This window comes from Macaca thibetana, chromosome 14 (assembly GCF_024542745.1).
Source record: "Macaca thibetana thibetana isolate TM-01 chromosome 14, ASM2454274v1, whole genome shotgun sequence".
Lineage (NCBI taxonomy): Eukaryota > Metazoa > Chordata > Mammalia > Primates > Cercopithecidae > Macaca > Macaca thibetana.
This window is the reverse complement of record NC_065591.1, coordinates 66,430,179-66,454,221: the sequence shown is the minus strand read 5'-3', so window position 1 is coordinate 66,454,221 and position 24,043 is coordinate 66,430,179. Positions and strand designations below refer to the sequence as shown.

The window sequence follows — 24,043 nt, the reverse complement described above, 5'->3', positions numbered from 1 at the left end:
TATGCTTGGCTGATTTTTAAAATTTTTAGTAGCGACAAGGTCTCACTATGTTGCCCTCGCTGGTCTCAAACTCCTAGGCTCAAGCAGTCCTCCCACCTCAGCCTCCCAAAGTGCTAGGATTACAGGCATGAGTCACCACACTCGGCCACGTGTGTTTTTTCTAGATTGAACACTGCTTATTTGCTATAAACTTTTGATTAGTTTCCAGAGTTCCAATAAAGTTGGTGTTGGCTGTTTTTGTCAATTATTACTGTTTTTATGGAAGGCTTTTGGAGTTCCCTGATCTGCCAAGTTTGCTCATGTTACCAGGCAAAGTATCTTTTAAGAAACAGTGAGATATATTTAAATTATAAAGCAAGAAAGGTGTTTTATTACCATGGCACTACTCAAAAGATCAAGCAGTACTTCTAGCAACATGCAGTATAAATGTGGACACTAACAGTCACTAAAATCATGAATGTAAAAATATTATATAAAACATAAATATAGTACACAGATAATATTGTTATTGTTGTTATTGTAGCATTTGGTCAGGGGAAGAATCTTCAAAATGCTGGTACAGAATAAATAGTCAAGAGCAATAAACTTGATGTTCTTATGATTTAAAGTGCCCAAACAATAATCTCACTTAAAAAAATGGAGGCAGTAACTACTCCTTCCTCTTTTGTACGGAGTCCATTTCTGTATCCCTAAACTCTAACATAGTGCCTGGCATATAGTGGATATATTAAATAAATTTCTTATAAATACATAAAAATATATGCAGAAATAACCTCTTCCTATCCCTTAAGGAAAAGAAAGAAAACATCAACATTTATTAGAAACCCATTATCTGTCAGGAACTGTGCTAAGTGTTTGAAATATATTGTATCTAATTGAATCCAGAGACTCTATGACATAGGTATCATCATCCCCAACTCATGGACAGAGAAATGAGAGAAGTGATCTTTCCAAGGTCACACAGCTGAAGTGAAAATTATTTAAACCTATAGTATCTCTATAATTCTAAGGCCTGTGCTGTTTGCACCACAGCATACTGATCTAACTTACTCTACTCTGCCACAGAACAGACTCAAAACATCTAGGGAAGCTCTGTCTATCTGAACACATAAAGAAGGCATAAACTAGAGAAAGCAGCACTGTCTGAAAAGCAACTTGCTTAAAATTTCCACTGCCAAGAGACCAGATGGTTTCTGGGATATCTAGTTAGGCTAAAAATACCTGCACCCACAATGAGTTTGATTTACAAACAAAGAAAAGCAGGGGTAGCCAGTATAAATATACAGCTGGAAAACTAGAAGATTTAAGTACTTAAAAAACACTGCTTACAGGGTTTCAAATGGCCATATAAAACGTTAGATAGCTTATGCTCTCAGTTGCTTGCTCATTACTCTGTCTGTCTCTTACATACCTACACCATACTGGTTTCTTAAGGATACCTTCAGGTCTGACAGAGCTGAGTCCCACCAATAAATTAAAGTTGGAGAGAACCCTCTTGCCAGTCTCTGGCCTAAAAGACCCTACCCACCCTCTCCATCCTGTCACACATACACACATCTCTTTCTCACCCACCCACCCACTCACTTACTCACTCACTCACACACACCCTGAAGTGAAACCCAGAAGCTTCTTTAGACCTTGGTGCAGCTGCTATCTACCCAGAAGTAGGTAATACTTTGTTACACTCTGGGTTACCTGCCTTGTCTATACTAGTATTCTTTGTATTTTTTTAGGCGTACATTGTAATGGTTTTTAGTATATTCAGTTATTTAACCATCACCACAATTAATTTGAGAACATTTCTGTCACCTCAAAAAGTTCCCCATACCCTTTAGCTATCACCCTCAAACCCCACTTCCTCCAGCCCTACTACTCATGTATTTTATGTCTCTACGTATTTGCCTATTCTGGACTCACGCTTGTATTCTTTTACTGATGGATAGGAACACTTGTTTCCATAGCTGTATTCCAAAAGGCCTAACATAATGCAGAAGGATTTGAGTTCTCTTAAATGAGAAATAACCGGACAGATTCTCACTTTCCTCTGTAGCAACCATGTATCTTTTTGGAACAATGGAGGGTATAAATTATTTTTTAAAAAAATGGAAGGAGAGCAGCCTTCTGTTGCAAAGGTAGATAATTTCAAAACACATATTTAAGTGCAGGGCCTTTTGTCATAGAGCTCTGATAATGGTCTGACAGAAAGAACATAGATTTGGAGTAAAAAGAGAACTTGGGTTCCAATTCCATCTCTGTGTTCTACTGAGTTGAGAGGTTCTTGGGTGAGTCACTTAACCTATTTGAATTGCAGCTTCCTTCGCTGTAAAACAGTGGTATTACACATTTTGCAGGATGAATGTGAGAATTAAATCACATGAGGTATGCTAAGAACTCAACATGGCAGAGAGCCCAAGGAAGCAATGGGAAAAGGCTAGCTCCTGACACTACCCCTCACCAAACTTCCAGGCCTTTCTGAAGACTATGAGAATATTTCTGTTCTAAAATGGCAGAGATATTACTGACGCCTCTAAAACCTGCCATTCTCCTTAAGCTCCACGTTGCTTCTCCTTAAGCTATCTTCCTTTTCCGGCCATATTCCATTACTTTTAATAAGATTTGTCCTCTTAATATAGCAGGTTGGTAAACACTTGACTTGTTCCAATTCCTTTATCTCTCCTCCAACACACACACACACACCCCCCCCAAGCCACCAAGCCTTGCCATTTCAACTCACTGCTTCATCTTCTTCTCATAATCTCCTCTCCCTCAAGCCACTGTTTGACTATTCCCACACACAATTTAAGTTTGATCTTTATTGTTACAATTTCCTAATGGCCCCCACCCCCTTTCTTTTCATGCCCTGGCCTCATTTCCTCCATAACTCAAAACTCTGGTTTAAGCCACCTCTAGACATTTCCATTTTAGAGGAAGAATCTTAAGAAATCACAGAATAGGCCGGGCGGGGTGGCTTAAGCCTGTAATCCCAGCACTTTGGGAGGCCGAGATGGGCGGATCACGAGGTCAGGAGATCGAGACCATCCTGGCTAACACGGTGAAACCCCGTCTCTACTAAAAAATACAAAAAACTAGCCGGGCGAGGTGGCGGGCGCCTGTAGTCCCAGCTACTTCGGAGGCTGAGGCAGGAGAATGGTGTAAACCCAGGAGGCGGAGCTTGCAGTGAGCTGAGATCTGGCCACTGCACTGCAGCTCGGGCGACAGAGCGAGACTCCGTCTCAAAAAAAAAAAAAAAAAAAAAAAAAAAAAAAAAAAAAGAAATCACAGAGTAAATCCCCCTGCCCTAGCTTGTAGGTAAGGCATAACACTCTGCATTTTACATAGATGAGACTGAAGGAGAGCCAACTGATTCTACTCAAGGTCACACTGCTACTTCTTCCCTAAAACTCCACCCCTTAGTTCTCTGAATCTGCTTATTTTCCTCAATCCTGAAGCTAGTATTCCAATATCACATCACTTATGCATTTCTGTTACCTGAATGCTTCTGTATTTCATTTGTGAATTTTAAGGAAAGGTACCTATTTCCCAGAGGGTCTTCAGATTTCAATTCACTCTAACACTGGCTGGACATGTGTTTAGTATCTCTGAGTCTGTCAGTAAGTCTCTGTCTATATCTCTCCTTATACATACACTGTATAGAAAGCACAGCCACTTTAAGTCCCTTGATGTGCCACACTCTGAGCCACCAGAGACTCAGGCTTAAAAGTATCTGGAGTTTAGAAAACAAAATGATGTAGCTATGGTTAATTTCTACTAAGTAGAACACCGATCTTTCTTTTATAGCATCTATAAAAAGTATCAATATAAGCTATTGCTAAAGCATTCGAAGACTAAAAAGCAACTTCATAGCACATAAAAATGTTATCAACATGGTCACTAGACTTCCCCCTAAATCCCATATTAATCCTATGGAATCTAATCTAAAAAACAGCCATTAGCCAATCTAAGCTCCTAGAACCCTCCTAGAGGCCCTCTGCTGCAAGTTTGACAATCAGTTCTGACAAAGCCCCAGTTTAACCTACCAACAGGCACAAGGCCTGTCTTATTCAAACATTCCACAAATATTTACTGAGCCCTTACTACGTGCCAGGCACTGTACTAAGTATTATAACGATGAACAAGATGCTATGCCTGCCTTTGATGAGTTTAAAGTCTAGAGAAGAAGGTGAACAGAGGCAGCATGAGGATCTGTAAGAAGGTATGGAGTACAGCAGAAAGAGCAGTAAACTCAGAGCCAAGAAGCGTCAGTTCTAACTCAGTTTCCTCCTGTTTTAGCAGTGTAAGATTTGGCAAGCCATGTTCTCTCTCTGGGCTTTAGTCTTCCATTTAGAAAACAAATGGACTGAATAAGATGATATTTAAGGTCCTTTTCAGCTATAAGAGTTCATGTTTCAAAAGAAGATAAAAATCGCAGCAGCAGCAGCAATATTCACTGAAGACTTAGTATGTGCCAGAAATCTTGCTAGGAACCATTTACTTAAGATTCCATTTTTGTACAAAATGGCATTACCTGCATTACTATATCACTTAAAAAGAAAAAAAACTGGAAAGAAGACTGGTTTGATTATGTTTCTTTGTATGGTTATACTCTAAGTTACAAGAAGAATCTGAAGTGATTTACAGTAAAAATACATAAAGACTAAGCCTTAAGACAATAAAAACCGCATTAAGTAATACATGTAAGAATGGTACAGCAAAAATTATTTTTTAAAAAAATTAACAGGCCATGTCAGAAAGCCATGGTGACTGAATTGAAAATCCTGTCCTAAACCTAACTTGCCTGACAGCCAAAGCAAAGAGGAAAATGCAACTAGACATGGAGCTCTCTTAAAGGAATCAAAAAAAGAAATATTCTTCATGCTGCACTGTAAGATGAATTGCAACCATGTGTTTAGTTCGTTTCTCATGGGGAAGAGGAAATGAGAAATGAAGGGAAATAAGTTTTTAAAAATAATTAAACCAGTTTTCAGATACTTAAACATTTAACTTTACAATGATATATCCTTCTTATGGTTCAAATTAATTTTTTTCAATTATCATGTATTTTGTGATTAACCTAACAATAATCTTGGATAAACTATTATTCTATCTGCCTATTTGGAAAAAATTTCATTTTCAAAGGGATGTAGAACTTCATTAATATGGCTGCAAAACCCTCTTTACTGTGATTTTTTTCAAATGAAAGCAAACTGACCAACTGGCAAGACTTACAGAATCTATTGATGCATTCCTTCCAAAATAATCACCTCATCAGTCATACCTATTCACCCTTACCTCCAGGCTTTTGTGCTTAAGAAAGAAAAGTTTATCAAGTAAACAGGAAAAACAAATGGCAGATTCATTTGATTCAAATACAGGTATAAAACCTTTAAAAGTTTTTACACAGTCTTCTCTTTAGGAGAAGAATTTGCAGGAAAAAAAACCTATTGTTGTTGCTTTAACAGAAAAAAAATGCATTTGAAATATCCAAAAACTATAAATGATGTTAAATTTTTAACTGTGGTAAAAGATAAATTTATAATTTTAACCATTTTTAAGTGTATAGTTACACTGTTGTACAACCATCACTACGCTAATTCTTTTTGAATATGTCCATATGCTACATCTCATTGTCAGCACTAATAACTCCGTACTGTTTTCCGAAATATAATTTGGAACTAAAACTTACTGTTTTCTTATCTAAGGAAACAGCATGTTCTAAGTAAGAGATGCAATTCACAGTATTACTATAACTGATTTTGCAAACTAAGGTTTCCATGACATCAGCAAACTATTTCCTAAAAAGAAACCCTAATAAACTAAATTCGATGGTCTTGATAACTATACTAATAATTAAACCTCAGTTGTTAGGCAGAAAGTGAGCCCTGAAACCCAGAAATGTGTAATACTGATTATAAGCATTTCTTAATAGAAAAATCTTAAGTGAATATTTTCCAATAAATTAGTTCCATTGTGGCTCAATGGAACAGGGTAAGGACAAGGATGGGCTGGAAGAGGAAAAGAAGATATATAAGAGATGTTCCAGAACCACTTATAATGAAAAGCACACTCCTCCATATAGGCTTTGCAATTTTGTCCATTAGAAAAGAATTTTTAAAGTTCTGTGGTAGGCATCTCTAAGCGATGAAATATTAACCTGCTACTCCCTTTAAAAGAATGAATTACAAAGGTATAAGAGACTGGAATTAGTGATAAGCAATTTATCCATTCAATACCTACTCCAACTAACTAGGGCAACTGTCCCTTGGTATAATATTTGGATTTTAATATACATTTTTTTTCTAATTTGTTTTAAATTATGAGATATTAATTAATCACAGATTTCATAAAACAATAATTATTGGCTTCAAGGAGTATTTATTGTCACTCGATGGGAATGAAAAATTTGATCTTTTTCTCTTTGCAGTAGATCCCTCTCTTATAATCATTAAAATATGTGTCCTATGAATTGAGGGAAAATACACACACACAACCAGGAGCTGAAAATTCTTAGTCAAGCAATCTTGACTTTTTTTTAACTTTAGAAGGCATCTATAGTTCAAGTTCATGCAATGCAAGAGTCCCATCTTCATCATAAATAGAAAGGACACTGGCTTACTTACTGGGTCCTGTTTACATCAAGCAAGCCTAAGTGGCTGTGCTACAATGGCCATTCAACAAATGTCAAATGAGTGAACAAATATTATGGGAGGTACTTTACTGGGAAAAGAGCTGCCATCACCTAGTGAAGGGGAGGCATTTAAGCGAAAGGGAGATTCAGTGAATTTTACTCTCAGAAATAACAGAGGAAAATGAGACTACTCACAAATAACATATACAAAAAAGATTCAAAAATTAAAACTACATAAAGGATCATAATAGTAAGCATTTTATAATATTTTTAAACTTTTGTAGCTTCTTTCTGTCATATTTATGAATAACTAGCAGTAAAAGTCTTACAATAGAAAGGGTCTATCTAGGTGTCTATCTAGGCTCACGCCTATAATCTCAGCACTTTGGGAGGCTGAGACGGGCGAATCTCTTGAGCCCAGGAGTTCCAGACCAGCCTGGGGAACATGGCAAAATCCCATCTCTACACAAAATATAGGGAAAAAAAAAAATTAGCTGGGCATGACAGTACACGCCTGCAGTCCCAGCTACTCAGGAGGCTCAGATGAGAAGATTGCCTGAACCCAGGAGGGCGAGGCTGCAGTGAGCTGTGATCACACCACTGCACCTCAGTTTAGGCAACAGAGAGAGCTCCTGTCTCAAAACAAAACAAACAAACAAAAAACCCAAAAAAAGAAAGGGTCTGGGTGTGTATTCACAGGAGCAGCAAAAGAGAGATCTACTAAATAATACTGGTAGAAAGAAAGAACTAGTTGAACCCTAGAGATAAGGGTGAGCAATACCAGCTTTAAACAAAACAGAAAATGAACTGGGGTGAAGATTGTTTCTTTGGCTAGACACAGTGGCTCATACCTATAATCCCAGCGCTTTGGAAGGCTGAAGCATGAGGACTGCTTGAGCCCAGGAGTTCAAGACAAGCCTGGGCAACACAAGGAGACCTCATCTCTACAAAAAAAAATTTTTTTAAATTAGCCAGACATGGTGGCACACACCTATGGTCTCAGCTATTTGGGAGGCTGAGATGGGAGGATCATTTGAGCTCAGGAGATTGAGGCTACAGTGAACCATGATTACCCAATTATACTCCAGCCTGGACAACAGAGTGAGACACTGTCTCAAAAAAAAAAAAAAAAAAATTGTATCTTTACATCTGTGTATTAAACCAGAGCCGAGCATGTAGCAGCTGTTCACAAAATGTCTGTTGAATGAATGTATGCATGAGTCCTTCCTTCTTTCTTCCATTTCTTTTTCGCTTCCTTTCCTTCCTCCCTTCTATCTATTCATCTTTCTTTTCCTCCACCTAGCCCTTCATTATCCTTCTAGCACCCATCATCTATCCAATTCCTTCTTCCTTTCCTTCCCAGGGCCTACAAAGTCTAAAGGATCAAGAGATTCCTTGACAAAGGTCTTAAAAACTTTTCAGTTTGCCCCTTACAACCTATAAAGATATATTTTAGGTCTAGGCACTGAAAAGAAAATCAGTTCTGCTCTCACTTCCTACTAAGTCCAGAGGGAGAGTCTGTGCATATTGTCAGACTGAAGAAGACTTTATTGTTTCCTCCCAAGATAAAAGGGTCATACTTTGCAGCACAGCAATTAGCACAATCCTATCCTGAGGATGTCAGAAAAGGGGTAAATGTTATTTTTCCTGAAAAGTTCAGGTCAGCCCTTTTTCCCTAGTCCATATTTGAAAACCAATTCCCACCTCTTTTCTCCCCTTCCACCTCCTCACCAAAGTAGCCACAACAAATACCTTTGCTCCCCCAGTCCCTTTTATCTCATACCCCAAAACCAAAGAATGCTGACTGAATTCAGCATCAGTCTCTTACCCTGCCAGGAAAGCTAAGGAGTAGGAGTTGTTCTTGGAAACAAATGCCGAGCGATGTGTCTGTGTCATCTGGGCTCGAGAAGGTTCTTCATTCTCTGAATCTGAGAGACGTGCAGGACACTGGCAGGGAGACAAGGGAGACAACACTGTCCATTTGGAGTTCCCAAGGCATCTAGTCTAGCTATAGGTTCAAATCTCTTTCTCTATGTCACTTCTCTGTGAGCTCCAACCTGTGTTTCCAACTGCTTCCTGGAGATACCAATCTCAAATGTGGTTCAAATTCAATATATCCAAAATCAAACTCACTATATTTCTCTTCTGTAAGCCCCATAACCAACCCATCTAGAAAACTAAATGCCATCTATTTCTGTCCCTTACTTCTAATTCATAGTAACATTTGGACAGTGGCTTTAGGTACTCCATCACTTCTAAATATTTTATTTCATTTACTGTTTATGTCACTCCCATTAAAAGCAGGGTGATTATCTGTCTTTTACAGATAGCAAACTGAGGCTCAGAGTAGTTAATTTTCCTGGAATTACAGGGTTAATACATGGATAAAACTGGTTCTTAAATTAAAAGCATTAGTCTCCAAGCTATTTCCACTCTAATCTATTCTACTTCTAGAATGTCTCTCAGATCTAACTCTTCCCATTTATATTCATGGTCATTGCCTTACCTTAGATTCTCATCATCTTTTGCCTGGACTACTGCAACAATCTACTTACTGGTCTCATTCTCTTTAGGCTTTCTTCTCTCTAATACCCTCCACACCACCAAGAATTATCTTTCCAGCAATCACTCCCCTGCTTAACTGCTGGTGACTTCAGGATAAAGTCTAAATGCCTCAGCCTAATACCACAACCTTCACAAACTAGACCTAACCTTCTTTCACAGCTTTTCTCCCACCAGTTCCCACACATGGAACTCCCTGAGCTCTAGCACAACCAAACTATTTTTACTCTCCACATGTACCACAGTCTTTCAAAACCTCTATCTACCCTTTGGATATGCTACACCCTTTGCCTAAAATTCCATCTGCGCTCTCTGCCTATAAAATACTCATTGGCCTTTCAGAGTCATCTAAAATATCACTTTTTCTGCAAAGGCTTCCAAATTATCCTAGAGTTAGTTTTTCCATCTTGTTTATATCCATTCATTTATTGTTGTTTTACTTTGGAGTCCCTTTTTAGAGTCTTTCCAATTACATTAGAAACATCTTAGAGGTATGTCTTTTACATATAATGTAATGAAGTTTTGCCTCATTATTAAACATGAGAGTCTTTTTCTTTTAATGGATAGCAACTAATCACACTGAACTGTAGCTTCTTATTTAGGGGTCTGTTGTGCTTTATGCAATGAGCCCTGTGAGAGCAAGTGACCATCTTTTAAAAAAATTTCCAATATTGTTATATAGTAGGTAAAGAAGAACCTTTTAATCAGTTGACGATTAACCAATTATCTAATGATCAAGTATTATCAAAGTAAGAGTTGTAGATGTAGGCACGCAAGGCATCATATGGCTCCGAGTACCCTGCATCCCTGAAATGCTTTGTTTTCCTCTCGGCTGACAGGCACAGCAACACAATAGACTGATTTGAACAATTACAATTTATAGAGAGGCCTTTCAATTTTGTAGGGTATCATTCCTCAAAGAACCCTGTTGTACAAAATATTCAATGAAGAAACTTTAATAGCACTAACCCATTATCAAATTTTATATAATATTCTCATCTCACTCTATAAAAAAGAAAAGCTTTGATACCAATAGACTCAATAGAGAATAATGGCAATTTCTGTCTATATAAGCCTCTCTTCATAATTAAATCAGTACCAAGTAAAAAGTGTTCAAATCCTAGCTCTGTCAGCTATCACTGTCACTATGGGTTAGTTGTTGTTTTATCTTCCTGAGCCTCAGTTTCCTCATCTGTAAAATAAAGACTTCTCTGTCTACTATAGTGACAGGCCATTAAAAATACCTAGAGTACATTAGCTAACAAGTAATAAGTGCTCAAAAAGATAGATCTTATTTGTATGAACTCCCAAACTATTAATCTTTTAAGAAAAATTTCAGTTTTATAACAGATATATGCCAAGTTCCTTTTTTTTTTTTTTTTTTTTTTGAGACGGAGTCTCACTCTGTTGCCCAGGCTGGAGTACAGTGGCACGATCCCGGCACACTGCAACCTCCGCCTCCCTGGTTCAAGTGATTCTCCTGCCTTAGCCTCCTGAGTAGCAGGGATTACAGGTGCCCACCACCACACCCGGCTAATTTTTGTATTTTTGGTAGAGACAGGGTTTCACCATGTTGGCCAGGCTGGTCTTGAACTCCTGATCTCAAGTGATCTGCCCGCCTCAGCCTCCCAAAGTGCTGGGATTACAGGTGTGAGCCACCGTGCCCGGCGCCAAGTTCCTTTCAGTTATTGCAAAATAAATTACATTACAAATAAATAACTATTTATTTAGACAAAAGCTCTCCCACCCCTCTACATTTCTATTCCCAATATTTACCCCTCATCTTTCATCTTTGATAAAAATAAGCCCCAAGGCACTATGGATTCCTAAAATGGTACAAAGCATGCATAAATTAAATCCTTGCAGTGACATCTAAAACAATGTTGTACCTAAAAAAACTAAAAGAAAGATAATACTCAAAGTTGGCAAGATGTGAGGAAATTAGTTTAGTACTCCTCACGCACTACTGGTGGGAGCATAATAAACCTATAATAAATATAAACCTTCTGGAGGGCAACTGTGTAATAAACATCAAAAATGTTAAAAAGAGCACTCCTTTTGACCTGGTCATTCTACTTCTAGTAATTTATTCTAAGGAACTAATAAGAAAAAAATGAGACAAGTGGATTCCATCACAGTGGTGTTTAAGATAGCAAAATATCAACAAAAGATTACTTAAATAAATTCTACAGTCAAGAATATTAGAAGACCACTGGATAATGATGTGGATTATTTATTTACACACAAAAAATAGGCCGGGCATGGTGGTTCAAACCTATAATCCCAGCACTTTGTGAGGCTGAGATGGGTGGATCATTTGAGCCCCAGAGTTCGAGACCAGCTTGGGCAACACAGTGAGACCCTGTCTCTACAAAAACAAAAACTTTAAAAAAACTAGCCAGGCGTGTAATAGGCTCCTGTGGTCCCAGCTACTTCAGAGGTTGAAGTAAAAGGATTGCTTGAGCCCAGGGGCTTGAGGCTGCAGTGAACTATGATCACGCCACTACACTCCAGCCTGGGTGACACAGTGAGACCCTGTCTCAAAAGAAAAAAAAAAAAGGAAAGAACACCTACACTTTGTTTTTGAGACAGAGTCTCGCTCTATCACTCAGGTTGGAGCACAGTAGCGTGATCCCAGCTCAATGCTGAGATCACTGCTCCACCTCCCGGGTTCAAGCAATTCCCCTGCCTCAGCCTCCCAAATAACTGGGACTACAGATGCACGCCACCATGGCCAGCTAACTTTTGTATTTTTTATTAGAGATGGGGTTTTGCCATGTTGGTCAGGCTGGTCTTGAACTGCTGACCTCAGGTGATCCATCCACCTCAGCCTCCCAAAGTGCTGGGATTACAGGTGTGAGCCACCGCATCTGGACAACACCCACACTTTAAGATAAATTAAAAGAGGTTATAAAACAGTATCTAAGCCGGGCGCAGTGGCTCATGCCTGTAATCCCAGCACTTTGGGAGGCTGAGGTGGGCAGATCATGAGGTCAAGAGATCGAGACCATCCTGGCTAACATGGAGAAATGCCATCGCTACTAAAAATACAAAAGATTAACTGGGCGTGGTGGCACGTGCCTGTAGTCCCAGCTACTCAGGAGGCTGAGGCAGGAGAATCAATTGAACCTGGGAGGCAGAGGTTGTAGTAAGCCAAGATCACGCCGCTGCACTCCAGCCTGGCGACAGAGTGAGACTCCATCTCAAAAAAACAAGCAAAAAACCAGTATGTATACTAGGTTACATTTTCTGAAAAGAAAAACAATACATGGTGTATATTTATATGTTCTTAGAAATGAACATATCTATATGTTCTATATGTTCATATGGTACATATCATAAGGATATGTACTAAAATGTTTATAGGGATCATTTCTAGGTTGGGGGATGACAAGTAATTTTTCCCTTTTTGCTTTCTAGTCTTTAGTATCAAATTGTATCAAATTGTTTTCTAATAATTCGATTATTGGATTAAATGTACCATAACTAATTGTAATAAATTAAACACTGTGCTCACTTTATTTCCATTCTAAAAAAAAAAAAAACACATGATAATCTGCTACTAGAGTAAGCTTCTTCCTCCTTCCATTCAAACTTAATGTCATAAACATGTATCAAACACTTCCAATGTGCAGGGTACTACAGGAGATTTAAATGGATAAGACATTTCCTATACTCAACAAACTTACAATCTAGTAGAAAAACACAAACACACAAAAAACCATGATGTAAAGGAAAATGAGAGAACTCTTATAAAAGTTATAAAGTGGGGGCTTGGGGGAGTGGCTGATGGGAGTCGAGAAACAGAAGAGGAATTCCTATAGGCTTCATGAATGTGACAGCTTTTGAACTGGACATGGAGAGATAAATAGCCTTCCAACAGGTAAGCTAGATGGCATTTCGATGAGATGAAAATGCAAGAGCAAAGACCTTGAAAAGGGAAAGCACAGTGTATGTATTTGGGGGAAAGCAAATATATACTCCTTAGAGTTTTGGGGTATAAGCAAGGATGAAAGCATAAGCTAGAATCACACTGAGGGCCTGAATGTTGCGGTGAAGAGTCCTCATTTAATTTCACAAGAGGAGTCATTAAAATTTTGGGGACAGGAGAGAGAAATGATCAGTCTCGCTCTAATCACAATAGTTTCTATGTAAAAAATAATCCTTTGGTCAGCTTTCTTAAGATTCTTTTGGGTCTCAATTTGAGTGTAGTCTTGGCCAAACTAAATGGAATTATTTGCTCCACACTGAAAACTCTTAAATTAGAGCCATTTAAAAGTCCTCCAAAATATAAAACCAGCCCAGGCACACTGGCATGATCATGCCTGTAATTCCGCACTTTGGAAAGCTAAGGTGAGAGGATCCCTTGAGCTCAGGAGTTTGAGACCAGCCTGGGCAACATAGGGACACCCTCATCTCTACAAAATAAAAAAAGTAAAATAAAAATTGGCCAGCCATAGTGCTACACACCTGTGGTCCCACCTACTTGGAAGGCTGAGGCGAGAGGACTGCTTGACCTTGGGAGGTCGAAACTATAGTGAGCCATGACTGTGCAACTGCACTCCAGCTTTGTCAACTGAACAAGTCCCTATCTCTTAAATAAATAACTATAAAAGAAAACAGAAAAAAAGGCAAAAATCACAAAAATCTAAAACTTGACACATTCGTAGGTCAGATTTTATTCAACGCATTTGTAAAACTGGCTGTTATCAAGAACAAATCAGAATTTGTACTTTGACTCCTTTTAAGATTAAAATTAGGTGGATGCATTTGATTTCTATTTCAAAAATGGTAGTGGCAAATGAAAACATAATTAGAGTAATTTCCTCGTCTTGGCATGACCTAGGAACAACAGGTTATTTCTATCAAAGGACCATTGTGAAGGGTCAGCTCTCTGTCAAGGCTAGTTTATCCTTCTGGGTTGTTCTGCCTGAGGACCTTAATGGGTAGTAGAACTGTCAGGGTGAAGAGGTAGAGCCGCGGTCTTTAGAGACTACAAACCACAGCTGGGGCTACTAGTCACACAACATACTACATACACAAGACCATCATAGAGCTTATTCTTGTCTAGCTAAACTGTAGCCTCTCTAGTAGCAGTCTTTTTTGCCCTCTGTGGTTTCTAACGTTCAGAGCATTAAGAGTACACAAACACTTCATGCCTGTAAACTGAATCTTTTGGAAGGCTGAAACCCTGTAAAATGTAAGTGGCTTGTTTAATAATTAAATAATAATTATTATTATAACTAGAATCAGAAGCCGCACATGTATGTGGCACTCAGCAAACACTACTGTACCAAGAAAGCTTAAAGAATTTTCTTTTTTAAGTTCAGGAAAGACACCTTTGCAAAAATAAAACCAAGGCCAGGCAGTGACTTACGTCTGTAATCCCAGCACTTTGGGAGGCCGAGGCGGACATATCACTTGAGCCCAGGAGTTCAAGACCAGTGTGGGCAAAATGGTAAAACCCTCTCTCTACAAAAAATACAACAATTAGCTGGGTATAGTGGCACAAGCCTGTAGTCCCAGATACTTGGAAGGCTGAGGGAGGAGGATTGCTTGAGCCTGGGAAGTTGAGGCTGCAGTGAACCATGATCACACCCCTGCACTCTAGCCTGGGCAACAAAGCAAGACCCTGCTCCAGAAAAATAAAAATAAATAAACCCAGAAGCACAAAGAAATTAAGTAACCTGGCCAAAGTTGTACAAACAGTTACAATGCTGGGACCTGTGTAAGAGGAAGACTGCTGATCCAGAGATTTTTTTTTTTGCCCCCACTCGGCTATCTTGCCTGTCATTATAGATGGTAAAACTTTATCGATTCTAGCTGCCCAGAAAGATAACCTGAAATATTAACAAGCCTGAATCACAAAATATTTTAAAAGATAGGAGTCTAAAGATGTGCTAAGTACACTCACAAACAATATATGTCCAATCCAATATGACTTACTAAAGAAATAAAACTCAATTGTGATTATCCATTTGGGTATAATTAGTGGATCCTCCAAAAGTGCTTCCTTATGTAAGTTAAATACACAACTTGCAACCTTTTCTAGTAATTTACTTGGTAAATAAGTAATGAAACAAACTCAGGCAGGATTTGGCCCAGTTAGAAGTCTAATTAAATATAGACTAAGTGGCCGGGCGCGGTGGCTCAAGCCTGTAATCCCAGCACTTTGGGAGGCCGAGACGGGCGGATCACGAGGTCAGGAGATCGAGACCATCCTGGCTGACACGGTGAAACCCTGTCTCTACTAAAAAATACAAAAAAACTAGCCGGGCGAGGTGGCGGGCGCCTGTAGTCCCAGCTACTCGGGAGGCTGAGGCAGGAGAATGGCGTGAACCCGGGAGGCGGAGCTTGCAGTGAGCCAAGATCACGCCACTGCACTCCAGCCTGGGCGGCAGAGCGAGACTCTGTCTCAAAAAAAAAAAAAAAAATATATATATATATATATAGACTAAGTATCTAAACCTACCTTATATCTACACTGTGCTGCTTAGGGTATTACAACGAATAAAGGAAAGTAAAATACATGCTTTAAGAAAATCTAGTTGAGGACAGAAGACAATGTACAAATCTTAAATGTCAAATAACACATAAGTCAAAATAACAACATACATATAAATCTTATCACAAGTAGTAAACTATACTAGGTTTTTCCTTTCACTCACCTGCTTTTCCCACTGTTCCTTCATCTTCCCACAAGTCTTAATATCCCATTCAAAAATTATTTTCTCAAGCTCTGGCCTGGATGTAAGTTCTTCACTACTTTTAAACTGCACAGTCAATGACTGTTACTGGTCTCACAGTTTACCAACACAGGTCTTTCAGGTCCAGGTCACCTGGGCTAACCACTGATTTCTGAGGCAGGTATCCATTAAAAAGGTGATTTACTTACACGTTCCAGATTTGTTTTCAGTACTAATGGTTCATCTCTTTTTTTCTGTTCATCCATTTTCCTTTTCCCTGTTTCTGTATCCTCTGGTAACAGCTTGTGGATTTGATCTTCAGAGGGTTTTTCCTCTTGTAACTTTTCTTCTCTCAGCTAAAAATACAAATAATGCAAACACAGTCGAGTTTTAGGCAACTCTAAACTTAAAAACATATTTTACTTTGTAGTTTATTAGAACAAACAGATCACATGGCAGTTTTGAGACTATTTTTCTTATCAGATATAGAGCCCTCTTGATTTCTAAGTAAATCTACCTTTACTTGGCTCTTGCCAAACATACTCTTCAGGGCTAAAGATTTAACTGCTCTGCATTGTTAAGCAATATGAAATCATATTCCCATAAGCCAGATGTAACTGCATTGGACTAGAAGAAGAGCAGAGATGGCCACAGAAAGCCAGAGAAGCTGGATGAGGCCTCCTTGGCAACAAAAGAATGACTTAATGCAGTTCTAACGTCCTATATTTTTATGCTGTTATCCTGCAGTTACAGGATAAGTCAAGATACACAGTCTACAAAGAAATTTTGTTTTAATTTTATAATAGTAGAGATGGGATCTCACTATGTTGCCCAGGCTGGTCTTGAATTCCAGGGCTCAAGCAATCCACCTGCCTAGGCCTCCCTAAGTGCTGGATTACAGGCATGAGCCACTGCACCTGGCTGTACAAATTTATGGCAGAGAGATATGCTCTTTATTTTGGGGAGGTGGCATGGCATTATCAAAATAGCATGGGCTTTGCAATAAAACCTTGGTGACCAGGAGCAAAGGAAGCATCATTTGCTTGTCTTCAAGAAAACAGGGATAGTGCAACTTACCCTGCAGGAGTAAATGAGATAACAATATAGTAGCATTTATTAACAGAGTCTTGCTGTGTACCTATAGTACATCAAGACTCCATTTCTACTTTTTTCCTTTTTCCTGTCTAGAGTTTTAATAACATTTAAATAAAATGATGTATATCAAAGCAATTATAGGCTACTAATACTTTTAATTATTCTTATGAAAAAATTAAGCTAAAGAACAAATAAATATTTTTGATAGGCTGCTGCCTCTGGGTTCAAAACAAAACAAACAAACAAAAACAGAAAAAACCCCACAACAACAAAGCCTTAGTCTTATCTTTCTGATTTCTGTAGGTCTGATTTTTGTAAGCCTGAAATAATCTTTAAGATATTAGTCGAATTCATGAGGTTAAGAATATGCAAAAAACACCAAACACAATGCTGTGCCAGGAGGAGATTAAAATTAAAAAATGTACTACCATCTCTGCCCAATCCAAACAGGAACACAGAGGGAAGGAAAGCAAATCCATAGCTGGGGAGAAAACAAAACTATAGTCTACACTAACTGCCTACTTCAAAGATTTAAGGTCTTTTGAAGATCTTAGATGAGAAGACCTTATTCAACAACTTGACTACAGGGGTGGTTTACTTTTAGAGGACAGAGGAGCATAATGGTTCAAAAGAGAACAGGTTTTAGCATCATTGGAATTATCATTTACTGAACTCTGTGTGTCAGGTGCTTAGCCAAGCACTATGTCTACATTGGTTTAAGTGTTAGGTAACATGTTTAAATTCACACTGCCATAGGCATGGGGAAGGAATGCAAATCAAGGTCTATCTCAGCAGTTCTCAACCAAGAATTATTCTGCCTCCCTCCCCAACTTGCCAGAACATTTGGCAAGTCTGGAGACAATTTTGATTGTCACAACTGGGGAAGTGGAGTCTGTGTGCTACTAAACATCCTAAATGCACAGGATAGCCCCCTCCAATATATACATAAATACTGCTATTTTTAAGAAAACTAAATATTACATGTCTTGTTTTATATATCTTAGTGTTATTTTGTTTGGTGCTTAATGGTGTTAACATACTATGTTCTCTGGCTTTTCTAGTGTTTTAGAATGTATCCTTCTGCCTCCAAATAATTTATTTTTTTCTTAATTTTATTTTTTAATAGAGATAGAATCTCACTATGTTGCCCAGGCTGGTCTCAAACTCCTGAGCTCAAATGATCCTCCTGCCTACCAAAGTGCTGTTATTACAGGCATCAACCACTATGCCTGGCTTCCTAATAATTTTTACCACCGCTCTCAAAGTTTTTGACAATGTACTTGGGTTGCTGGCAAACAACATTTTCATTGCAATGCTGAGCCACTGCTAACAGACCATTAGCTAAAAATTTACAAAAGTGAAAAAAATCATGTATCCATTTAAATATTCAAATGAATCATGTTGGTGTTTTCCAATATGGAGTTCTATACAAGTTTTCATTTCTTTGTTTTCATTGCTTTTGGTTGTTATTTATAAGGATTTGAGAACTTGGTCTCTAGAAGCGAGTTTTTATACTGAAAAAGACTAAGGGAGGGTCAAAAAATAGCTTTTTTTTTTTTTTTTTGAGACGGAGTCTCGCTATGTCGCCCAGGCTGGAGTGCAATGGCACGATCTCAGCTCACTGCAAGCTCTGCCTCCCGCATTCACGCCATTCTCCTGCCTCAGCCTCCCGAGTAGCTGGGACTACAGGCGCCCGCCACCACGCCCGGCTAATTTTTTGTATTTTTAGTAGAGACGGGGTTTCACCGTGTTAGCCAGGATGGTCTCCATCTCCTGACCTCGTGATACACCCGCCTCGGCCTCCCAAAGTGCTGGGATTACAGGCATGAGCCACCGTGCCCGGCCAGAAAGTAGCATTTTAAACATGAATAAAAAATATCAATTGCTGTTGTTTGTTGAACCCTTCTATGTTCTAGGCATTAAGTTTATCAAACTTACCTCATTTAATCCTTAAGGACTCTGTTTCTATTTATTTATCATTACTATTTTATAGAGACGAAAATTAAGACTCAATGGTTATTTCTCAAATCATAGACATTAAATACTGAAGAGCTTGGATTTTAAAGCAAACCATTGGCTTCAGATACCGGTTTCTCAACCTCAGCACAACTGACATGCCGGGCTCTATAATTCTTTGTTGTGAGGACCAGGGCAGTCTGAGAAGGCTTATGCATTAATACTTCTGCAGGGTGTAGAAGGACAGAGCAGCACAACCAAAAAAGACAGAGAGCCAATATAAAGTGCTACAATAGTTAGCCCATTAGTTGGCTACAGGTATATGAAATGTATCTCAAGACTGTCAGTCTGAGGTGAAAAAAAAGGAAGCATGTATCTATTGGCTCCCACATCCCACTGACCAAAGTGTGCCCCATGGAGTGTTAAATACTCCACAATGATTGGCTTGTACAACCTGAGTAAGTCCCCATGGTAGGTACTGCAATAGAGACAACAGAGCAGAGAAGCCGTAGAGCTAAAAAGCAGCAGGACCCTAAACAAGGAGATAGAATGAAGCCATCCACTACTGTAAATGAGGTCATTTTTACTCCTTCCATTTTCAGATGCTAATTACTAGAGAAAAGTTATTGACATCTGTACATTAATCTCATAATCAGCCACACTATCAGGATTACTAAGCAATTTTTTTCCTGAAAAGAATCTTTACTTTTCCCTCATTAATTTCTAAAACTAAAATTTTAAAAATCAAAGCATAATATACACACAGAAAAGTATACAAATAAAGGAATGACAAATTATCCATTCACCACCACCAAGATCAAGAAACAGTTTATTACCAATACAGCCCTTATGCTTACCCCTCACCCAAAAGTGAGTGAACTATGGTAGAAACCATGATTCTGGTTTCTAATACCAAAAAAAATCATTTTACCTATTTCTGAATTTTATATAAGTGAAGTCTTACATGCTTACTGAATCTTTCTGCCTTCACTCAATATTCTATTTGTGATATTCATCCATGTAGGTACAAGCAGTTTATTATTTGTTTTGCTGTATAGTATTGTGTTGTTTGACAATAAAACAATTTAACCATCCTATTGTTGATGGATATTTAAGTAGTTTCTATTTTTGGCTATTTATAAATTGACTGCTAAAAATATTATGGAATATGTATGCAGGTATACACAATGTTCTCTGGAGTGATCTTAGAACAGAAACTGCTGAGTCATAAGGTATGCAGCCACAGTTTTCCAAACTGGTTATACAAATTACATGCCTCCCTCCCCAGTGTAGAATGACAGTTGCTCCCAGCTTTGCTGACACTCAGTACTATTTGTCAATTTTAGCCATTCCAGTGTGTATATATTGGCACTGCATTATTATTTTAATTCGTATTTCTCTAATGATTAAAGATGTACAACAGCTACAACAGCTTTACATGTTTATTATGCGAAAATCCTCTTTTATGAAGTGCCTATTGATATCTTTACCCTTTTTTCTTTTAGATGTTTTTTTTCCTCTAGTAATTTGTAAGAGTTCTTTATATTTTTTGGATATGAAGCAGTTGTCAGGAAAAATATATGAATACATATATACATATATCTTATATGTATGTACGTGTATGTGTATATATACATGTATACTTTTTCCCCCTCTCACACAGAAGCTTGACTTTCTCACTATCTTAGTACAGCTGTCACTCGGAATATGTGGGGGATTGGTTCCAGGACCCCCACATATACCAAAATCCATACATACTTAAGTCTCAGAGTAGGCCCTGCAAAACCTGCCTAAATAAAAAGTCGGCTCTCTGTATCTGCAGGTTTTGCATCCCATGAATACTAATTTTCAATCCGTAGGGTTGCAAAACAAAATGTGCATATAGATAAACTCACGTAGTTCAAATCTCTGTTATTCAAGGGTCAACTATACTCTTCTGAAGACAAGAAGTATCAGGTTCTAATGCAGTTCAATTTATCACTCTTTTACCTTATGGTTGGTGCTTTTTCTATCCCATTTATAAATGTTGCTTACCCCACTATCATGAGAATATTCTCCCATGTTATCTTTAACAAGCTTATTATTTGACCTTTCAGTCTACATAGAATTCATTTTTTATGTTAAGATATAACCCACATATGACACATATGGAATGTATAGTTCAATGAGTTTTGTCAAATGTATATATCCATGTAATCATTTCCCTAATCAAGATACGGAACATTTCTGCCCTCCCCAGAAAGTCCTTTTGAACCTACTGGCAATCAATCTCGCAAACCACTTAGCCCCAGGCTACCACTAATCTGATTACTATATTAGTTTTGCCTATTATAAAAATATACAAGATGTATTTCTTTGTGTTTTCATTCACTCAGCATGATACTTTTGAGACTGATTCATCCATGTTACTGAGTTTACTAATAAGACACTTCTTTCTGCGGATAAGATATAACACATTGTATGAATAAAGCACAATTTGCTTATCCACAAGTGTTGGACATTTGGGTTGCTATTTAGTTCTGGGCTATTATGAATAAATCTACTGTGGACATTCATGTCATTTTGTGGACAGGTGTTTTTATTTTGGTTGGCTAAATAGCTACAAGTGGAATTGCTGCATCACACAGTTAAGTGTATATTTAAATTTATAGAACAACAGCCAAAAGGTTTCCAATGGTGGTTATATTTTATACTCCTACTACTGCTGCATGAAAGTGTATCTTATTTTGTGGAATGTCTGTTCAAATCTTTTGTCCTTTTTTTAAACCTTACTACTTAGATTAGCAAGAGTTCTTTATATATTCTGGATCCAAGTCCATTGTTAGATACACATTTCTTAACATTGTCAATAGGTTCTCAGAAACTGAAACTTCAAGCAAATGACATATAATAAAACAATTTTACCATAGGCTAACTGGTATAAAAGAGTTAAGTTCCGACAGCATATTTCTATTCACAAAAAAACACCAAACTTCTAAATAAAGACCCAACTACTTCTAATATTAAACACTGAGATGAATGAGAGCTACACATACATTTAAGAAAGATAAAAACAAGCAAGATAATTATTTACCCAATTTTGGTGAATCAGTGAGTGATAGTGGTTGCAGTAGTGATGCGTTAAATCAAAGAATACATGTTTGCAAAGAAAAACTCTAAAGAGCACCTCCTACCACTATGCAGTGCAAAAACAATGACAGATATGATAGGCTCACTGAGCACTTTCGTACTACATAGTTCATTGTTCTCCATTTGTATGATTATCATATACTTCACAAATTGTTATTTTACAAAAATTTGTACTCATTTATTCACTAATTTCCTAACCTATTTATTCCAGTTCAGGGTTACAGGTGGCCAGAGCCTATCCCAGCAGCTCAGGGCATAAGCTAAGAACAAACCCTTGACTGGACACCATTCCATCACAGGGCACACTCACACACACATACCCACTCACTCAGACTAGGACAATATAGATATGCCAATTCACCTAATGTGCACATCTTTGAGATGTGGGAGGAAACCAGAGTATCCAGAAAAAACCCACACAGGTATGGGGAGAATGCAAACTCCATGCAGACAATGGCCCTGGCTGAGAAGTGATTTTTTTCTCTCATCAATGTCATAATGAAATGATGTTGAACAAAATAACATCATTGTTGAACAATGACCTGCTGTATATAGTATACGATATGGGTCCAATTTCATTCTCTCACCGTATTCTTAAATTCTCTCCATGCAAGGGCAGAAATGCCTGTACAATATTTACCACCAATCCATGTATCTTGAATAATGCTCATTTCCTCATGAAAAATTATTAATATTTATCTTCATAATTGTTTATTAACATAATTACTGATTCTAGGTGATGGATATATGGAGGTTCATTTTTATTATTCTTCCCAGTTTTATGTCTGTTGAATATTATAAAAATCAGAAATTCTGAGATCATTTATAACATCTGTTATGTTTGTTAACAAACCTCAGGTACTGGGTGATGATTAAAATAACTGATGGGCTTATAGGAGCCTATGAAGTGAAAATTCTGATTATAATCTTTTACATACTAAGTAACTACTCCAGAGTATATATTTCCTGTTAGTACTTAAGATGTTAACTAGCCATCCTTGGAATATAGGCTAAAACATATATACATGCCACACTATTTCAAATAAGACATTTAAAAATATATTTCATAACACCCAGAACATATCTCATATCTCTATCACAGACTTCTAATATAAATTACTTGTGTTTGGTCGGGCATGGTGGCTCACACCTGTATCCCGACACTTTGGGAGACCAAGGCAGGCAGATCATTAGGTCAGGAGATTGAGATCATCCTGGCTAACACGGTGAAACCCCATCTCTACTAAAAATACAAAAAAAAAAATTAGCCTGGCGTGGTGGCAGGTACCTGTAGTCTCAGCTACTCCGGAGGCTGAGGCAGGAAAATGGTGTGAACCCAGGAGGCAGAGCTTCCAGTGAGCCAAGATCGCCCCACTGCACTCCAGCCTGGGTGACAGAGCAAGACTCCGTCCCCGCCCCCCCCCAAAAAAAATTACTTGTGTTCAATTACTTGTTTTCAAATCCCTTTTCCCCCAGATACTGTGAGCTTCTTCTAATCAGCAACCTATGCATCCTTGATTTCCACTCCCCTACTTGAGTTCCAGATACAGGGTCTGTGTTCAATAAGCTCAGTTCCACAAATATTTACAGTGCATCAGATTCTATGTGTTAGGCAAATTTTTAGTGCTAAGACTATAGTCTTGACCAAAAATGACAAAGTTGCTCACAAGCAGAATGCTGTTGAAGATTGGACTGATTTTTTTTTTTTTTTTTTTTTTTTTTTTGGAGACAGAATCTCGCTCTGTTGCCCGGGCTGGAGCACAATGGCATGATCTCAGCTCACTGCAACCTCCGCCTCTCAGGTTCAAGTCAGTCTTGTGCCTCAGCCTCCCGAGTAGCTGGGATTACAGCTGTGCACCACCGCGCCTGGCTAATTTTTGTATTTTTAGAGACGAGGTTTTGCCATGTTGGCCAGTCTGGTCTCGAACTCCTGACCTCAGGTGATCCACCTGCCTCGGCCTCCCAAAGTGCTGAAATTACAGGCGTGAGC

General features: G+C 38.2%; 2 protein-coding genes across 3 annotated transcripts in view; both read right to left on the bottom strand.

The window, feature by feature from the left end:
• Positions 1-24,043, bottom strand: part of RPS3 (ribosomal protein S3) — a 735,956-nt gene that overhangs the window by 590,058 nt on the left and 121,855 nt on the right. The window lies entirely within an intron of this gene.
• RNF169 (ring finger protein 169) overlaps positions 1-24,043 on the bottom strand; it is a 96,975-nt gene that overhangs the window by 18,825 nt on the left and 54,107 nt on the right. The window contains exons 3-4 of the mRNA XM_050756152.1: positions 16,083-16,229; positions 8,454-8,572 (exon numbers count right to left, since the gene is read on the bottom strand). Of these exons, the coding sequence (XP_050612109.1) occupies positions 8,454-8,572; positions 16,083-16,229 (266 nt within the window). The remainder of the gene's footprint in view (positions 1-8,453; positions 8,573-16,082; positions 16,230-24,043) is intronic.